The sequence below is a fragment of the Paramormyrops kingsleyae genome, chromosome 2 (genome assembly GCF_048594095.1).
Source record: "Paramormyrops kingsleyae isolate MSU_618 chromosome 2, PKINGS_0.4, whole genome shotgun sequence".
In the NCBI taxonomy this organism is placed as follows: domain Eukaryota; kingdom Metazoa; phylum Chordata; class Actinopteri; order Osteoglossiformes; family Mormyridae; genus Paramormyrops; species Paramormyrops kingsleyae.
Genome location: NC_132798.1, coordinates 29,398,246 through 29,416,446, shown reverse-complemented (window position 1 = coordinate 29,416,446; position 18,201 = coordinate 29,398,246). Strand labels below are relative to the sequence as shown.

Here is an 18,201-nt window from a genome sequence, read left to right as displayed (position 1 = left end):
GTCGTCTCACAAACTTTACTTTGTTACTTTGCAGCAGGTATTGTACTTATTAACACAATGTCGTGTAAAACAAAATGGTTTTTAGCTGAATTACTTGGATTTGATTAATTGAAAATTCATTGTGATCACAAATGAGCTAAATATGAGAGCATTAACTGCTTTTCTCAAACAATGCAGTTTATATACTCATGACATTATAATCTTTATTAGAACTGATTGCCCATTTTCATGAGACTGGTAGACACACTGGAATGCTTGGACTCTCTGATAATGTCTCAGTAATTCTTAGGATTAACTAGTAAACTGTAACCTACTAAACATGATGTTACATACTTATCAGTGTGTGGCTGGTAATTATTTAATGTCATTTCTTCTGACATATCCTTTTTGTATTAGTCGGCTGTGGGTTTTTCTGTAAAAAAAAGCGTCAATAATTATTAATAACTGATCTGTAAGACGCTTTGCTATATGTTGATATTATTTTCAGGGTAACATTCTTTGTTTCTCATGCTATAGTTACATACGAAATACACACATACCATCTGAAATCATCACAATATGATAAGGCAGTCATCAAATTTAAGCAAGAAAGCACTGATATCGATGCAAAAACAAATAATTCATATTACTTTTACTTCAATTATACTTACATATACACAGCTTGCTTGTTTTGACTATAGTGAATGGCACCGAATTTGTTTGCCAAGGTCACCTGGTTACTATTTCATACCCAAGCAAGGGCGTGTCTTTGCAAACCTGACACCTGGATATAAAAGACTTGGTGACGGCCTGCTCAGTTTACAGGGCCATGATGATAGAATCCCAATATATTTCTGCCCACTTGACTTCCCGTCTGGGACCTGCCTATGCTCTCTGCTCTGACCACATGCACAATGCAGCCACCTGTAGGTAATTCAGGACTGGTGCTTTGGATGGCTGATTAGCACGAAGCCAAAAGGACACACCCCAACCACGCACTGCTATAATGGATAATTAAACCGGCATCCGCTGTCCCCTCAGATGTGCTGGTGAGATCACTCAGGACGCTGCTGCCACAGTCACTGGCCGTAAACGACGAGTTACTCTGCGTTTGTCAAGACCCCCTGCCCCTATTTTTGGGAATTTCATCTCCAGGGATAAAGCTTCTGTTTTCCCTCCCCTCCACCAATCATCAGTAAGTACCACTGACAGTAACCCTGTAACCTATGCCAGGACGTCACAAGGCAAGGGGCACTCTGGATGGAGTGCCAGTCTGTTATTTACTGAAACAGGTAATTGTGATAATCAGTTTATATTAATAATTTTATGTGCTGATTATAATAGACCAGGGGTTCTCAGTCAATACTCTGGTGGTCGGATGAACTGTGGCAGAGAAATGCAGTTGTCTTCACATAGGGCTGCCGGTTGATCCAAGCACTACAGCATCTATGTATTTACAGTACTGTGCAAAAGTCTTAGGCAGTCCAAAGAAATGTTTAAAGCTGTTTATCTTGGTAGCAAGTGTACTTTGGCTTAGAACAAAAAACACAATTTAACATTAGAACACGTGCAAATTAAGAGTAACACAATAAAAACTAGCAATAATTTCTTCTGTTTTCTAAAAAGTTACTGATATCTACAGTAGTTGGATGGCTAGATGAACACCGCTTCAGTTCCCAAACTTCTCCTCAGGGGCACCTCAGCCGTTCCATGATTTTGTTAAATTTCACCAACAGCTCAATTAAATAATTAAATAAATTGGTTTAAAAAGTCAGTGACAGATTGACCAGCTGTATGGGGTGTGTTAGTAGCCAAGTCAAAAAATACATGGCTGCACTGGACGGTCACTGCAAATACTGGGGTGATATTAGCAGAGGTTCTGAAATGGCTAAGCTGACACACTTTGACAGGCATAGTATCATAGTTTTACACCAACACGAGGATAATCTAAACATTTTCTTTGCCTGCCTAAGACTTTTGCACAGTACTGTATATACTTGTATTTGATTGGGGGTGGCAAGGATTCTCACTGGATAGCACTGTTAAGCCCCAACTTCAGGGTTGGGGGTTTGAACCCCACCTTTGCAGTGTGAATGAGGAGCTTACATGTTCTCACTGTGGTGTGTGACTTTTTTTTTAATCTGGATACTTTAGTTTCTTACTGCAGTTGTAAGACCTTCAGTCAGGTTAATCAGCATCTCTACATTACCATAGTGAGGGTATATATGCCCAGGACTGACATCTCCTATGTCTTGTGGTCTATTCTGCTTGGTTTATGCTCCAGGGTCCTATGCCACTTTGTCTGGGATAAGCAGCTGAAACATGTTTGAAAAGTGTAATGTTTAAACATGGGAAAATACATCTAAACAGGAACTTGTTGTCTTTCATGGTGCTTAAATTCCAATGAATCAATGTAGCTGAAGCCTCCAGGATTTGGTCATCTTACAACTTGCATTTTAAGATCTGACCTCTAATCTGCCACAAGAGCTATTTTACGCTAAAAGTTATGTAAATGTAATCATCACAATTCATAAAAAATATTTCTGCTTATTCATCCATTTTAGGATTAGCCCAGTGAGAGAAATATTCATATAACAAAAGTATCCTGCTTTTCACGAAACATTCCTCCATGTAACTTGATGCAGTCTTCTCTCCTGAGATCAATGGTATGGTCAAGAAATAAAAAAAAAACTAATGTAATTAATCAAAAATCAAATAACTGAATCCATGAAAATGCTTGCTTTAATTTCAGACAATACTTCACATAAAAGACTTAGGCCTCAGTACAGCCATGCCTAAATTTATATTTAACTTTATGTGCAGAGCAATATCTGACTTAACCTTATTTCTTGCAATTTAACCAAAGCCCTGACTGGTTGAGTGTGGACAAATGGTTACTGGTTTCTTAGAGGTTTGATTCACAATTAAGTTCTGAAACAGCCATAGTGCAAAGGTCAAAGGTTATGACATAGTCCTAGACATAAAGAATCTTACATGAATCATACACGAATAACACGAAGAAAATGGAAAGCCCATATAATAAATTAGGTGAAAAATGAATACACTGTCTGTAACCCCTTATAATGACCAAGGGCCACATTACGCTTAAGGTGGGACATTCAGATGCCCTGGGTGTACTGGCGCCCTACTGTGGGTGAGATCATGATCCCCCTCCAGCCCCCCCCCCACCCCCAGCAGAAAACAGATTTCATAAATTAATTTATATTAAAAACATTTCAGTTGCACAGGGGCACAGGGTATCTGGTTGTTAATTAGACAGCTCATGTCTGTTTCACGAGGCAAAATATAAAAACTAATGTGAATATATGTAATGACATGGGATGCATGACATTTCTTCTGATTTTTTCACTTAGTCTTTTGTGCCCCCAATCAAATGACACCCTTTACACATTGCCTATAGGGTGGGCTGACCCTGCACTCAGGACACGTGTCACATCCTGACTGCCATGGCTGCCTGACCCTCCTGTCTCCTCCCTCATTTGGCCCTTATGAGCCACGCCTGATGCTTGTTGTCCAACGTTAGTCCGTGTATTTAAGTACCTGTTTGTCTCATTGTCGCTAGTCCAGTCTCAACCGTGCTTGCCTCCATGTGTACCGGCTTTGCCCAACTTGCCTCATCATTTGATGTCCTATTGGCTCTAGCCTCATCTCCTGATGTCCTGTTGGCTCCAGCCTTGTCTGCTGATGTGCCTTTGACGTCTGTTTCATTTCCTGATGTCCTGTCAGCACCCGCCTCATCTCCTGTTGTCACCTCGACACCAGCCTCATCTCCTGTTGTCACCTCGACACCCGCCTCATCTCCTGTCAATGCCTTGGTGTTCTCCCTTGGCTCGTCACCACTGACCACCTCATCCCCTGCTGGTCAGAGCCAGTCTGACACCCGGCTCTCCGGTTGCTGCCAGTCCAATGCCTGACTCCCTGGTCATGAAACAGGCTCCAGTTTTCCCAAAGATGCCCGCCCGTGCTGCGGCCTTGAGGACAGAAACCACAGCACCCTCCTGCTCTTGTCCTGCAGTCCCCTTAGCACCCTCCTGTCCTGCAGTCCCCTTAGCACCCTCCTTTCCTGCAGTCCCCTTAGCGCCCTCCTGTCCTGCAGTCCCCTTAGTGCCCTCCTGTCCTGCAGTCCCCTTAGCGCCCTCCTGTCCTGCAGTCCCTTTAGCGCCCTCCTGTCCTGCAGTCCCCTTAGCACCCTCCTGTCCTGCAGTCCCCATAGTGCCCTCCTGTACTGCAGTCCCCTTAGCGCCCTCCTGTCCTGCAGTCCCCTTAGTGCCCTCCTGTCCTGCAGTCCCCTTAGTGCCCTCCTGTCCTGCAGTCCCCTTAGCGCCCTCTTGTCCTGCAGTCCCCTTAGCGCCCTCTTTTCCTGCAGTCCCTTCAGCACCCTCCTGTCCTGCAGTCCCCTTAGCACCCTCTTTTCCTGCAGTCCCTTCAGCACCCTCCTGTCCTGCAGTCCCCTTAGCGCCCTCCTGTCCTGCAGTCCCTTTAGCGCCCTCCTGTCCTGCAGTCCCCTTAGCGCCCTCCTGTCCTGCAGTCCCCTTAGCGCCCTCCTGTCCTGCAGTCCCTTTAGCGCCCTCCTGTCCTGCAGTCCCTTCAGCGCCCTCTTGTCCAACTGACCCCTTGGCTCCCTCCGGTCCACTCTGCCCTCTGAGGGCTTCCAGTCCCACTTGCCCTCCAAGGACCTCTGGTCCTGCTTGCCCTTCAAGGCCTTCAGTACCTGTGGTCTGGACAGGCTCAGCTTTGCCAGTGAAAGGGCCCTGGAGGATCCACACCCAGGATCGTCGCCTAGATTTCCAGTGTCTGGAGGACTTCCTGGACACCCCCTGTTTTCGTTCATTGCACCTCAGTCCCTGTACCAATGCACGGTCCTGCCTTTGTTTTCACCCAGTCTGTGTCCCCAATGACTCCCTCTTCTGTTCCCACTCCTGTCTCTGTTGCCCTGTCAGGGTATGGCCTGTTCCGTTTGTCTTCATCTCAGTTTCTTCTGCTCCCAGGTCCCCCTTGATTTGTAGTGTTTGTTCCTGGCACCCAGTCATGTCTTGTATATGGTCTGTTTCATCTGTCCTTTGGTAGGTCATTTGCCTGTTGATCTCTTCTGTTGTCCCAACCCCTGCCTGTTCTGTCCCCTTGTCATGCCATTAGTCCTGCCCTATCCTTTCCAGTGATTCTGTCCCTTTGACCTTTTGTGGTGTCTGTCCTGTGTGCCCTGTCGGTCCTGCCATGCCCTGTCCTGCCTGCTGTCCCATCTGTTCTTGGCCCAGTGTGTTCCCCCTGTCATTAGGTCCCCTTAGTCTGTGCCCATGTTCGTTCTTCGTGCCCAGAGGGCACACTTTGGGGGTGGGGTACTGTCATATCCTGTCTGCCAAGTTTGTCTGACCCTCCTGTCTCTTCCCTCACATGGCCCTGATGGGCCACACCTGATGCTTGTTGCCCCATGTTAGTCCATGTACTGTATATAAGGACCTGTTTGTCTCATTGTCACTAGTCCAGAGATTAACATTACTCTTCTTGTCAGCCCGTGTCCCTCCTTGTTGCAGTCATATTTCTTTCCAATCCCTGTTTGTTTCATTTTCTTTCAATAAAACCCCATTTTGGTTTGTCAAACACACCTGCCCTCAAGTCCTTTATCCCTCATATCGTGGCAACATGATGCAAGAGATTCCTTTGAGCAGAATATAAGTTACACACCCATGACAATTTCACAACATCAGTCAATCTAAATTACATATTACTGGATTTGTGGGAGGATACCTACTTTGAAGAAGTCAAAGTCAGAATGTTGTCAGTTCAAATCCTGTGATTGGCAAAGTGACTTCACTATTGGGCCCTTAACTCCCAATTTCTCCATGGACTGACTCATCCTGCTTTCTCAACTGTACATCATTTTGGATAAAAAGTGTCTGCTAAACAGATGCAAATTCCTTATTCATATATTTCATCTTGAGAGGAGTGTTCCATGAAAACAGTCCGTTTCTGAAAAAGAAGGAAGCTATTAATTGCTATTATCTGTTCTTCCTTTCTTCTGAGGTATCAATTTCCCAGAGGACCAGCCCACTGTTTCTGTTCCAATTAATCTTTTCTTAATCTCTTCTAAGTGTCAGTGCTGACTATTCTCTGAAGGGGAGGGGGCGTAGCTTAGGGTTGTTTCTGGAGATAGGATTCACATATTGATTAGTTTGCTATTCCTCTATGCAGTGATCTGTTCTGTTTCACCCCCAGCAATTCATTCCAAGGTCCAGACACTATTTATTGGTACAGCTTTTGTCTTTAATCCCCAATGTACAAGCCCAAGTTTGTTTTTTTGTGTCTGCTGAAAAGGCTCCTTTATTTTAATATTTATTGTGTGGTCATATTTTTCCAAGGCTTCATTTATGCTCATTACTCAGAAAGTTTGTGCTGTAGTAACATTTCTTGTGCTGCAAATAATAACACAGTGCATGGACATTGTGTACATTTGTGTGAGATAAAACCAAAGAAGACAGAGTGCATGTTCCCAAGACAGGACACTTTAATTGGAAATTCTTTGCTTTTCATGGCAGGTCTTGATGCTTGAGCACCTATCTTGGAAAATACATGGTACATCACAAAGATGCACATATAAAATGATGGAAAATTGAAACACCCTGAGAAAAAGGTTTAAAAAAAATATGAGGCTGACGTTTAATCCACATTTTAAATGAACAGGTTTAATTTTTATTTACAATTGGGGGCAAATAGCTTACATTTCAAAATATCTTCAGTAGATTTTGTTCAGTACTTTTTTTATATATAGAAAATGCATTAATACATTTATCAAATCTATCAGGTAACTGTTTGCTTTCACCTTTCGAAACCTTCATTGAATAAGCTAGGATGCTCACACAGACTGACAAGGCATCAAATTAAGTTGCTGCCAGAAAGACAAATACTCTGGATGCCGTCCTGTCCTCTTCATACTTTTTTTCTCCATGTAGCCGGTAGGTTCCTGAAACAGAAAACCATGCAGTTAACAGTTTAACGCCGTCAAGTTTCTCATCTCACTTAACACCCTTATCGTATTTCCGCTACAGCTTTAGCGGTTTGACACATAAGCTTCCAGACTATAAAGACTAACGCTGACCTGCTGTTTGCCATTAAGTGAACATTTTTAGTCCGGGTCACAGAATACAATAAGTCATCCATACTGAAGGAAACAGCTCCTTCGTTTCGATCTGCTGGGTGAGCAGGTCGATGGCGTGTGTATAGCGGGCCACGTTATCATTAACATCGCGAACCGGACAGAATGGACGAGAAACATAAGAGGGATCATACCGTGGAACCAGAAGCGGCGCCCTTCCAGAAAAGCATGTGGAAGAGTTTCCAAGAGAAAACAAGACCGTTTCTAAGCCCTAAACTTGGGTCTGATTGCCGCAGTGCAGACGGAAAGAAGGAAACTGGCTTGCGGATGTTCAGAAGAAACAAGAAAAAGGCTTTGGACCGTGAGTTTTCATCCTCGCAGCCAAACCTTTGCTGCTCCGTTTCGGTGCCCCTCGACTGCGAGAGATCGTCTTATGATGATCCGATCAGCAACAAAGTGCAAGCGCTTCAGATGCTGCGAACCGCAGATGCGGAGTCAGAACAGGAATGGACGAAGCTCAGCGTGTCGGGACGGGAGTGCCCGAAGCTCAGCGTGTCTCATATGGTGCCGTCCCACCAGAAGAGCTCGTCTTTAGGCTCGGCTTGCTTGGACTCCCTGATGGTGGATCCCGCCCAGGATGGTGTAGGGGAGCAATTACAAGAAACCGACACAAATTGTGTGAGTAGGAAATCAAACGTTTTAACGACACACTTTAAAACACTGTCCAGCAGATTTCCATACACTGTATGGGTATTTAATGTAGATGTATACGTGCATTTTGTACGCATCGTACATATGGTCCACGCGGTGTGATAGATGACAGCCTTTTGTAACACATTAAGCGGAGGCGATGAGATAAATTAAGGACACGCGCCAATGTCTTTCTGTTATGTCACATATGATGCCTATACACGCTTGGTTAATATTTACCCTTTCCTGTGTTACGACACGACTCTTGCATTTTTAAGGTTTTCTTCTTGTAACATTCAATTACATAATTAGTACTGTAATAGGTGTTTATACAGAGATATTAGAATAATAAATGATTTGTCTACGGATTGTCTCTGCGCAGACACATTTTAAAGTGTAGTTCGTATATTAACTGCTGATTTCTTTAAATGTGTATTTTGACACTTTAATTCTTTACAGCACTGTCGTTTAAACAAGGGACGATAACACTGGATGTCCAATTTATATTGTACATTTTTTTGAGAATTAAAATCAACATTTCTCACTAAATACAGTATATAGAGTTTATATAACGTTTTAAAGTAAAAAAAACTGAATTTTGTGTAGTTTCGGGCTACCACTTCTGCAACAATACATGCAATACAAAACTATGAACAGTTTTTGGTAATAGTATACATTAAATAAGAGAAATACATTGTAATTAAATGTTTTATATCAGGGTTGCCAGCTCAGCTGGCTGAGATGAGATCTGCACACACTTTTACATGTATGTATGCAGTTTCATCACCTTGAAACAGTATGTAGGGTTTGTAAATTACCCCGACGCTTTTGATCTAGCTAATTTTAGGTTTGTAATGGAATAATATAGATTTGCCGTAAGATATTACGCGAGCGTGAGAGTCAAAAAGCGTGTCACGCCAGATGCGTGAGAGTTGGCAACCCTGATTTTATAAAAGCATGTCATAGACCATTCCCCAGACAGCACCATGTTATTGTTTCAACGTTGAATTATAGTTAAATGCGTTGAATTATAGTCAGTGTTAAATTATCAACATTGAAACTGAATTGAATTTTGGTAAGATCTTCAATTTTGAAAAATTGATGGTGGTAAAACCTTGATTCAATGTTGATATAAAGTGGAAGATTGAAGATCAACGTTGTTTCAACCTTTTTGTCTGATATGGAATCAATGTCATTTCAACATACTGTATGTGTGCTATCTGGGATATTATCCCATAATTTTCTATTTTTTAGATAGCAATTATCCATTATTCATAAAAGATTACTGAAGAAGAAAAGCGTTTAGGCCTTCACCATATATTTTTGGATGAAGCTTACCGACTTTCTATATTATTAATCCTAATAATAGATCTTAGCGGCCTGATTTCACTTTTGCTAAATAGGTATTTAGTTACACTTTGACACTGTTTCTCTATTTTGTGCATTACCATAGCTAAAGTTGACAGTTTGTATATGACTGTGGAATGCTAATTAGTCATCATTGTTGACAGACCACAGCACTCATATGACATAGCAGAGGGCAGCTAATTCAGCACCTGGGGACTAGTTCCTTGCTTAGAGTACCTCAGTGGTACATTGCTGGTTGGGGATTCAAACCAGCAATCTTTAAATTTCAAGCACACTTCCCTAACCATTACACCACCACAGTTAGGAAGCTTCCATTGGCCATAGGATTTCTGTGAGCGTTAGAGTCTGAAAGCATCAGTGTACGCCAGAGGCATGAGATTTGGGAACTCTGTGAAAGTCATCTGTCAATACCATGCACTGGATGTAGAGTGTGTCCATCATCCTCCCTGTATGGTTAAAACATGGTGAATCATCCAGTCTTTCGTCTTCTATACCTCTTATACTTTTGTGGTGATAAGCTGAATCAAGATGCATAAAAAACATAAATACAGTAGGCATTAAACACTGCATGCTTGGGCCGCTAAATAATTTTAACAGAAACGTGATTTTTTTTTTTATAAGAAAGTTCATAATGTGATAATCAGCATTTATTTTTAAAAAGGGCATTTAAAGGTCTGTTAAATTGTCACCATGAATACATCTGCATTTGGCACTTGGAGAAAGAGGAGAACAAGAGCTGGGCAAAATGTATACGACCGGGGAAAAAATTAAGAGACCATTCTATAGTTTTAAACAAATCTGCATTTTTAAATCCTAGTTTAATCTCTGGTAGAAGGCTATGCTGAGCAGCAGGTTGCTTCCAGGTTCAAAATTTTTGAGACAGCAGTACACAAGAATAATGTGAAGCAGGAGACACTGGGAACGACGAGAAACCAGTCAGGTAGAGGGCGGAAGTGACTTTCTGATGTCAGAGGTGAACGTTAACTTATCTGACAGTTTCTCCTGAATCAGAGGATAACATCAAGTGACCTTCAAAAGGAATGGGAAACATTAAGTGCAGGTGTGAAGTGCACTGCTAGGAGAGTTTGTATGAGGCTCCTAGAAGTAGGACTGAAGTCCCATAAAGCAAGGAAGAAGCCCTTCATTAATGAGAAACAGAGAAGAACCAGGTTACAGTTTGTGAAAAATATATATATTATTCACAGCCACACAACCATAAATAGAGAAATTAGTCAATCAAAAAATTGTGCTGTGGTCTCTTAATTTTTTACAAGAGCTGTATTTTCTGAAACAAAGCAATGCCATTTTTAAAAATGGTTGTACTGGTGGCCATTCTTTCTTTCTTCGATTTGCCAGCCAACACAGAGCAATAAGATGTAGTGTAAAATAGCAGCCTGACCCAGCTGATGTAATGTAAGCCAGTGCAGGCTCTGGGTCTCTCCTCATTACTGATAGCTAATGGGGCAGAGAAGGACGCAAACCCAGTGTTCCCCAGTGCAGAATGCACAGCCACTGGGGAGGAAGGATTGTCGTATGCCTTATAAGTCCCCTATAGAATGGCACAAGAAGTCAATTTAGTCTGAATTTAAAATGTAAATTACATTGTGTTGTGGCAAAACATGTGGACTAGGCTCTGTTGTTCCCAATTGCTTCTGCTTTGTTATAATACACTGACAGTTGAACGTGAAATATTTAGTAGCGAGGAAATGTCACGAATGGACTTATTGCACAGGTGGCATCCTATCACGGTACCAAGCTTGAATTCACTGAGCTCCTGTGAGTGACCCATTGTTTCGTAGATGTTTGTAGACGCAGTCTGCATGCCTAGGTGCTTGATTTTATACATCTGTGGCTATGGAAGTGACTGGAACACCTGAATTCAATAATTTGGAGGGGTGTCCTAATACTTTTGGCAATATAGTATAGATTTGCCCACCAGTGTTCAAAACAATTAGAGTTTTTTTTTAACGTTCGTGAAAACAATGTTAGAAATGCATTTTGCACACAAGGGGGATCTACGAATAAACATTTCGAATAAATAAGTTTGATTGCTCACCTTCCAATAAAAAAGGCTGCAGTACTGCAGAATAATGCAAGTCCGTCAGTAATGCAAGCGTTTGATTGGAAAAGAAATTTCATTGCAGATAGTGAGAAATCAAAAGATATTACTCAGAAAATTACAGTTTATCAAATTTGATCAGCCTTTCTCCATTATAAATGTTATGAATATCTTCCAGGAGTCGTTGTTATAGATTTTAATTTCCCTGAATCTACTGTATATGGGGATATGCCAAAAAAAGGAGAAATGGGCAAGACTGAATAAAATTTTATTTGTTTTACTGGTTGCTGCTTGAATGGATGATCATGTTTCTCAGTAGCTTAATTTCTTTTATGTGTATAGTATGTGTACTGTTAATGAAATCTTTATTTTAAATATATTGAAAAATGTTTTTGCTCATTTTTTAAAGAATAGTCCCTACGTGCATAATAGGGCTGCCACGATTATCTGATGTTGTCGATGACGTCAGCTCTGAAAATGCATCGACATCAATGTCTTAAATCGACACATCTTTTTACAAATTATTTTAATGAAACTACCCTTTTCTTTTCTAAAACATTTCATTATAACAAATGTTTTCCTTCAATATCACTGCATAATTACGGGAGTAGTTTACCACAAAACAAATGGATGGTTTGTACACTGTGCAAAGGTTCAATGGCCTCCACAGGAATTAGGGCTACGCATGAGCGCCTGAAGAGAAAACGCACAAGCATTATTCTGGATGATGGGCCGCCGGAAAAGGCAAAACTGACGTGTTGTCTCATGTTCATTGAATTACCATTAGCATGAAGAGCATTTTAATATCTTTGGTCCTTGTAGCTGCTACTGTAAGTACGCTCATTATTAAAGCCATAAAGTTGTCTGCCTGCTACCTCAGAATTCTCATTGAAGATGTTGGGAGAAAATGTTTCAGCTAGAATCTGTGCTTATTCTACGCTGATTGACGGTGCCAGTGTGTGTTTGTACACATTGGGCTTGTTGGGACCAGTGTTATTATTGTAAACTGAAACTGACACCGAAGAGACACCAAATAAAGAAAACTGTGAACTGAAATAGAAAAGAAAATCGTATTTATCAAAAAAAAAAAAAGAATTGGCCTTTAAACTGCAAATAGTGGGTCTAACCACCACACCACCACTGTATTTTGTTTACACTGGTGTTGGGTTGGAATTGTGTATATATTATCACTCATGTGTATTCTTATGAATGTATAACTTGTTTTACATGGCAACTGTGTAAGTGCTTAACAAGTCATTTTCTATCACGTGCAGCAGACGAGCCCACCTCTGCTGTACGTTCTGTTGTTCCTATTTCCACTCCTACTTCCACATCCCATTCTATCCCACTCGAAATGTTGTTCACACCCACAATGTAACCTGATCACCTTAAAGTATAAATAAACCCTCTCGTGGTGCCACACCCTTGTAGCTACACTGCGGTGTGCACCCTTGCAAGTAAAACAGCGCGTGTCTCATACTCTGTGGGCCAGCGGCCGGGGGGGGGCTGATCACTCTCTCCGACAACTGGTATCTCTTCTTTTAAAAGAAGATGTGGCTGCTGGTCTCTCCCTTTCTTCCCTGCAACCTCAGTGCTTATCGCTTGTGTCTCTTGCATGTGGCGTGCTCCACTAAATCAATTTAATAAGTATAAGCATTTGCTGAATTTACACAGATTACTAACTTCTGGGCATCACAATATGCCTCTCCTTAATATTTTAGTCATACTCCTAATCTCCATATTGATTTTGGGTTCATGTAACGTCCGTATTGTGCTGAAAAGCTGGCATCTGTTATCTAAAGCACTGCAAGGACATACAGTTTGTTGTTTTCAAGATACAATGAACTTACATGGAGGAAAATTAATCATTTAGATTAATCAACGTATTGGTAAAATAATCGGTAGGTTAATTGATAGAAAAACAGTTGTTAGTGGCAGCCCTAATGTATAATATTACTTCTTACGACAAATGTTATTTACCTGCAGTAGAATAATGATGAAGAAGTCATTCATTTTGACAGATGAACATTATTGAACGCTACTTTCACTTTCAGATGCTTAATGCATGGTACCATTTCTTCATCCATGTGAAATGGATAAAAAATCATGCTTTTTCAGTTGCGGAATCTGAAGTTAAAACGGTAAAGCTATTTATTTGTTGAATTCATTAAAGAAAAAAGTTAAATGTTTAAATGTTTTAGCTAGTTAAAATGAGTTAGAGGCACCAACTGAAGAAATTCCTTTGTTTTAACGTTCGTTTTTTTACACCACATAGGGTTAAGCAACAGGAACAGAAATTTAGTCACAAAGATTGTTGCATAATGCATTGGTTTTAACAAACATTTTGCTTGCTAATTTTAGGTTGACATATACTTAGAAAGAAACTGTTTATTGACAAAATTTTCTTATGCTTAGGTGTGAATTTAGTTTTTTAATGTTTTTTTTGTTTGTTTTTTGTTTCCGGGTATTTTTTGATGTACTTTTTATCCAACAAACCTCTGGATGATGTATTTGTACCTATATATATTGATAGTTGTATATTTTTTTGAAGCAAGTATGCTTGTAGAACCCAATAATGTAATAACGTGCTAATGAAATTCTTGTCCTAGAGTTGTGTTATTATGTTAGTATTATATGCACTCCACAGTTATGGCACAGCACCAGTAAAATGTTTGGACACACCTACCCATAGAAAGGTTTATTTGCATTATTCTCTACATTTTAGAATAATCAAAGACATAAAAAATAACATAAGGATTATGCACTGACCAAAAAAGTGCAAAAATATTCTTTTGTTGGGATGGGCAGCTCTGTGGGTTGGGATTCAGAAGGTTGCCAGTTCAAATCCTGTGGTCAGTAAGTGATCCCACCATTGGACCCTAGAGCAAGGCCCCTAACCCCAATGGCTCCCGGGACTGGCTGACCCTATATTCTCTTCTAAGCCATTTTCATGCGCTGGTCTCCTGGGATGCTTGTCCAGCTGTCCCAGAGGACTTCTCACATATATGTTGAGCACTCACTGGGCGCTTTGGTCAAACTCCTCCAAAACAATTTCTACTGTGTTTAAGTCAGGTGGCCAGGTCATGTGATGTGACTGTCTCTTCTTTGTAGGTGGCTATATGCTATAGCTTTGCAATAGCTGTTGCAATAATTAAGAATGAACACACCATCTTTGGACTTAGATACCATGCTTGTAAAGGTCTCTTTGTAGAAGTTAAAATTTTAAATTTAAAAAAAAAAAAAGGTCAGACCTGATCATTTAACACTAATATTTAATTAATGGCATGACATCCCACTTTCATATAATCCCATTTCTGAATATTTCCCTGTGAGGAGAGAGGTGAGAGAGCTGAATGCAGCTGGGGCGGAGTGCAGTGATCTATACTGGTATGGTACTGTGACAGCCATGGAAACGAGGGTGAAAGTGATTTATTCTGGGAATATAGGTACAGTAAATATACAGTATATCAGTTGTGACAATGAAGGGGCTCTGGTCGCCTGTTCTGAGGGATGGGCTTCAGCCGGGTTCCAGTGGCATGGATGAGTTGATCAGAAGGTGGGCATCTCCACTGGACAATCATCCTCCCTTTGCATTCTAACCCAGACCTCCTCCGTAGCATAGGCTGCATTGGAGAAGACAGTCACATCCACTTGTTGTGTCAGTTAGTGGCCATCAGCCACGTCACATCCTCTTGACACTCCTTGTGGCCAGTCATGTATCCATGGTTACTGCTGTAATCATGGTCATTGTTGGCCGATGTGGTGCTGATTGCCCCCTACTGGTGCTCAGTGGTTACTGGTGGACTGCTGGGTTGTAATACAGAATTCTTTAACTATGGTATATTTTGGAAGTGCAGGGATGTTGAAACAGAGCTAAGTAGCACATGACCTTAATACCCACATGCAGACACAGTTGCTGTCATGTCTGCCTACTTTATTCATCTTTCTTGGCTTCAGCTCTCTTTTAGTCTGCAATGGAGCAGTGGGGATTTGGGCCTCCCTTTAATATTTTCAAAATTTCCATTATCAGACACAATTATTACCAAAAATGATCCAAAATAATGTGGCAGAAGTTTTATTTCAGCGTATTTTAATGTGCTTGTTTAAAATAAGCATTTTACATGGTATTGGGCAGGTATAACAATCAGTCTTCTCTTGTTCTGATAAGGGAAACTAATTAACAGTATCGTACAGTTCTGCAAAACATTAATTCATCTCATTGAAGCACTTTTCTCAGCTGGGGTCCGTTTTTGTGTGATCTACGTAAGCAAACAGGTGTCCACAAACCCTGTTTATAACTGTGTCTACATGCCCCTGTGTGCCTGATTAACTGGAAATTGAGTGATTCTCATTTGAAATGAGCCAATCAGCAGTTTGAATTTGTTTCCTCAATATGGCTGGTATTTCTTCTGTATATTTTGCAATATTAGGAAATTTAGTCAGTGTTATAAAATTGGTAAGTGTTTCATTGTAACCTGAAACATGCATTATTTTGTTCTACTTTTTTTTGAATGAATGAATGAATAGGCCCAATTGCAGCATGTAAGCCATCAATCCTGCCATCTGCCAGATGTGTATCCAGTATAGGGTGGTGGGGATAGTATGGAAAGGCTTGTGTACATGTGTATTCATGCAGCCTGGTTTGTTTGCGAGCTGTTTATCTTAAACATTATTTCAACAAGTGAATTGCTTTGTCTCTGACGGGCTCCTCACTCATGTGAATGAACAGATGTGGTTCCATCTGTTGGAAGGATGTACAGGAAATCCTGCTGTAGAGGTGAACATTCTTCGTTCAGAGTTCTGGGAGGTTGTACGCCTGTACCAGTTCAGCTCCTTAGCAGTCTGCCAGACAGAAGGAAGCAGCATCATAACTATGCAGATCTTTCTAGTGGTGGACTCACCTGTTATTCTGAGAACCTTTAAGTATTATTTGACTTTGTTTTTGTTTATTTTATACTATGCTCCTTTTGCATTCTGTTTTGGGATTTTTAATCCAAATTTATTTCTTTTAACAAATGTGTTTGTGCTATTTATGAGGTAGGAAAATAATCAGTGGTGCATGACTAAAATCAGTAAGTGCCCCCCATATCTGACCAAGGTATGAAGGAGGGATATATTAAATGTGCATAATTACCATGATCATATTGTCTAATCAAAGGAACATCTCCCTATATTCTTTGCAATAGGTAACCTGTAATGCTGAAATCTAGACACTTCTTAAGTGTATTACTTATTAGTTGTTCAAATGAGGCAATGATGTCCTGGTCTGATCTGTAGTTCATGTTGAAGGTGTTCCTACAGAAATCCTGAGAATGTAATGAAACCCTTCAGGAGCTGGGGATCCAAATACAGAGCAACCAAGGTACAGAAACGATAGGAGTTCGGGGTCGAAAGTATAGGTAGGAGGTTAAAAACCAGATGGTCTGTTCTGGGGCTGAATGGTCAGGCTGGCCGGTTTGCAGACACGGGAGAATCGGTACACACACCCGCACGGGGATAGGGATCAGGACTCAGACTCACTGGGCAAGGGAACAGGAGAAACATGCTTGTTAAACCCCACAAAAGGAGCAGCACACTCAGGGATAAACAGGGATGCAGACTGCTCAGTAGTCCCACATACTGGTAGAACTGGCTGAACTGGTTATATACGCTGGTCAATCAAGGAAAACTTGAATTGGGAGTAAACGCAGCTGAGTTATTACTGCGGAGAAGACTACCTAATGAGGGGGTGTGGCTGCAGAACATGCTCATAGTCCTTCCTCACTGTCATTGTTATTAGTATAGGTGAGCTGACTATATTCATTCAGTATTTGGAGGCTGCTAGCTGCACTTTGATCATTGAATCATCATGATTTCTTACTGATAATAAATTGAATTTGTACATTTCTTTAACAAATTGTCTTAAATTTAAATAATAATAATAATACCACATAAGAAACATTAGCCGTTGAAAGATCAAAAATGGTCCTTGCCTTGCATGTTTCAGCTATATCGTGTTTGAAAGTACGGTAAGTGCAAAAAAAACATTCCTTATCTGTGGTACCTGAATGGTTTCCTTCTGGTTAGTTGTCATCTTGATCGCCCCATACATCCTGCTACAGCTTATCTTGTACTCATCATACAGAGTCGCATGTATGAGATGTTCTCTATATGTTTGTGGCTGGAATAAGTGGCCAATAAGGACTGAATCACTCATGAAAATACTTAGAAGTATGTCTTTCATTGCAATCTTTTGTTTCGGCCTAATTCACTCTGCTGGAGTGCACACACAGCTTTGTTGTGGTTTACTAGATGATCTACAAAGAGGAGAACACGGGGATAGCATCTAAAAATAGCCTAGAACGATTGTTTTTAAATAATGCTATACCGACCATGAATTTCTGAAATCAGACTATGGCTCATACCATACTATGCATCCATTGTAATTTCTGAAATATTGGAGGATCCTAACAGCATGAACAAGGAACCTAGTGATGTTGCTTTGAATAGCAATGTTTTGTATATAATATTATATATAGTTATGAGAAGTGCTGGACTGGGATTCAAAATAAGCCCTGGATTTTGGGATCCCCAATAATGAATTATATACAGTATTACTGGCATTCTTGCACTTTAGCTATGTAATGTATAATAATCTTCAGAATTAATTGGAAATTCACAGGATACTGATCACCAGAATATATTAATTGGACATCCACCTATTCAGCAGCTTGCATGTACATTTTTAACTGAAGAAAATATGACTTGGATAGTATTAGAGGGGCCTTGGCAGCAATGACATCCTCCATTTGTTTCTTGTAGCCAAATATAAGCTTCTTGCACTTTTCTCCCACTATTCAGTTGCAATGGGTTTGCATGATTATAGCAGATATAGCAGCAATAGCAGACTTCAGGTCATTCCTGAAACTGGACTGAGATCAGAACTCATTGCTGGCCACAGACTGGTGTTTCCTGTTGTGTGTGTCCTGCTTGAGGACCGATGATCATCAGTTCA

The 18,201-nt window shown here is 40.8% G+C and overlaps 1 protein-coding gene and 1 long non-coding RNA gene across 8 annotated transcripts in view; one reads left to right on the top strand and one right to left on the bottom strand.

The window, feature by feature from the left end:
* Positions 1-6,480: 6,480 nt before the first annotated feature.
* LOC140587601 (uncharacterized) lies at positions 6,481-7,424 on the bottom strand. Its single transcript, XR_011989239.1, has 2 exons — positions 7,285-7,424; positions 6,481-6,958 (listed from the first exon to the last, which is right to left on the bottom strand). It is a non-coding gene; the product is annotated as an uncharacterized lncRNA (long non-coding RNA).
* Positions 6,950-18,201, top strand: part of LOC111847265 (multiple C2 and transmembrane domain-containing protein 1-like) — a 106,933-nt gene continuing 95,681 nt past the window's right edge. For all 7 annotated transcript variants that reach the window (XR_002839061.2, XM_072708892.1, XM_023818295.2 and 4 more), the window contains exon 1: positions 6,950-7,768. Coding sequence is in view for 6 of the 7 variants with exons in the window: in XM_072708892.1 (XP_072564993.1) it covers positions 7,256-7,768 (513 nt within the window). In the remaining variant the exon portion in view is untranslated. The remainder of the gene's footprint in view (positions 7,769-18,201) is intronic.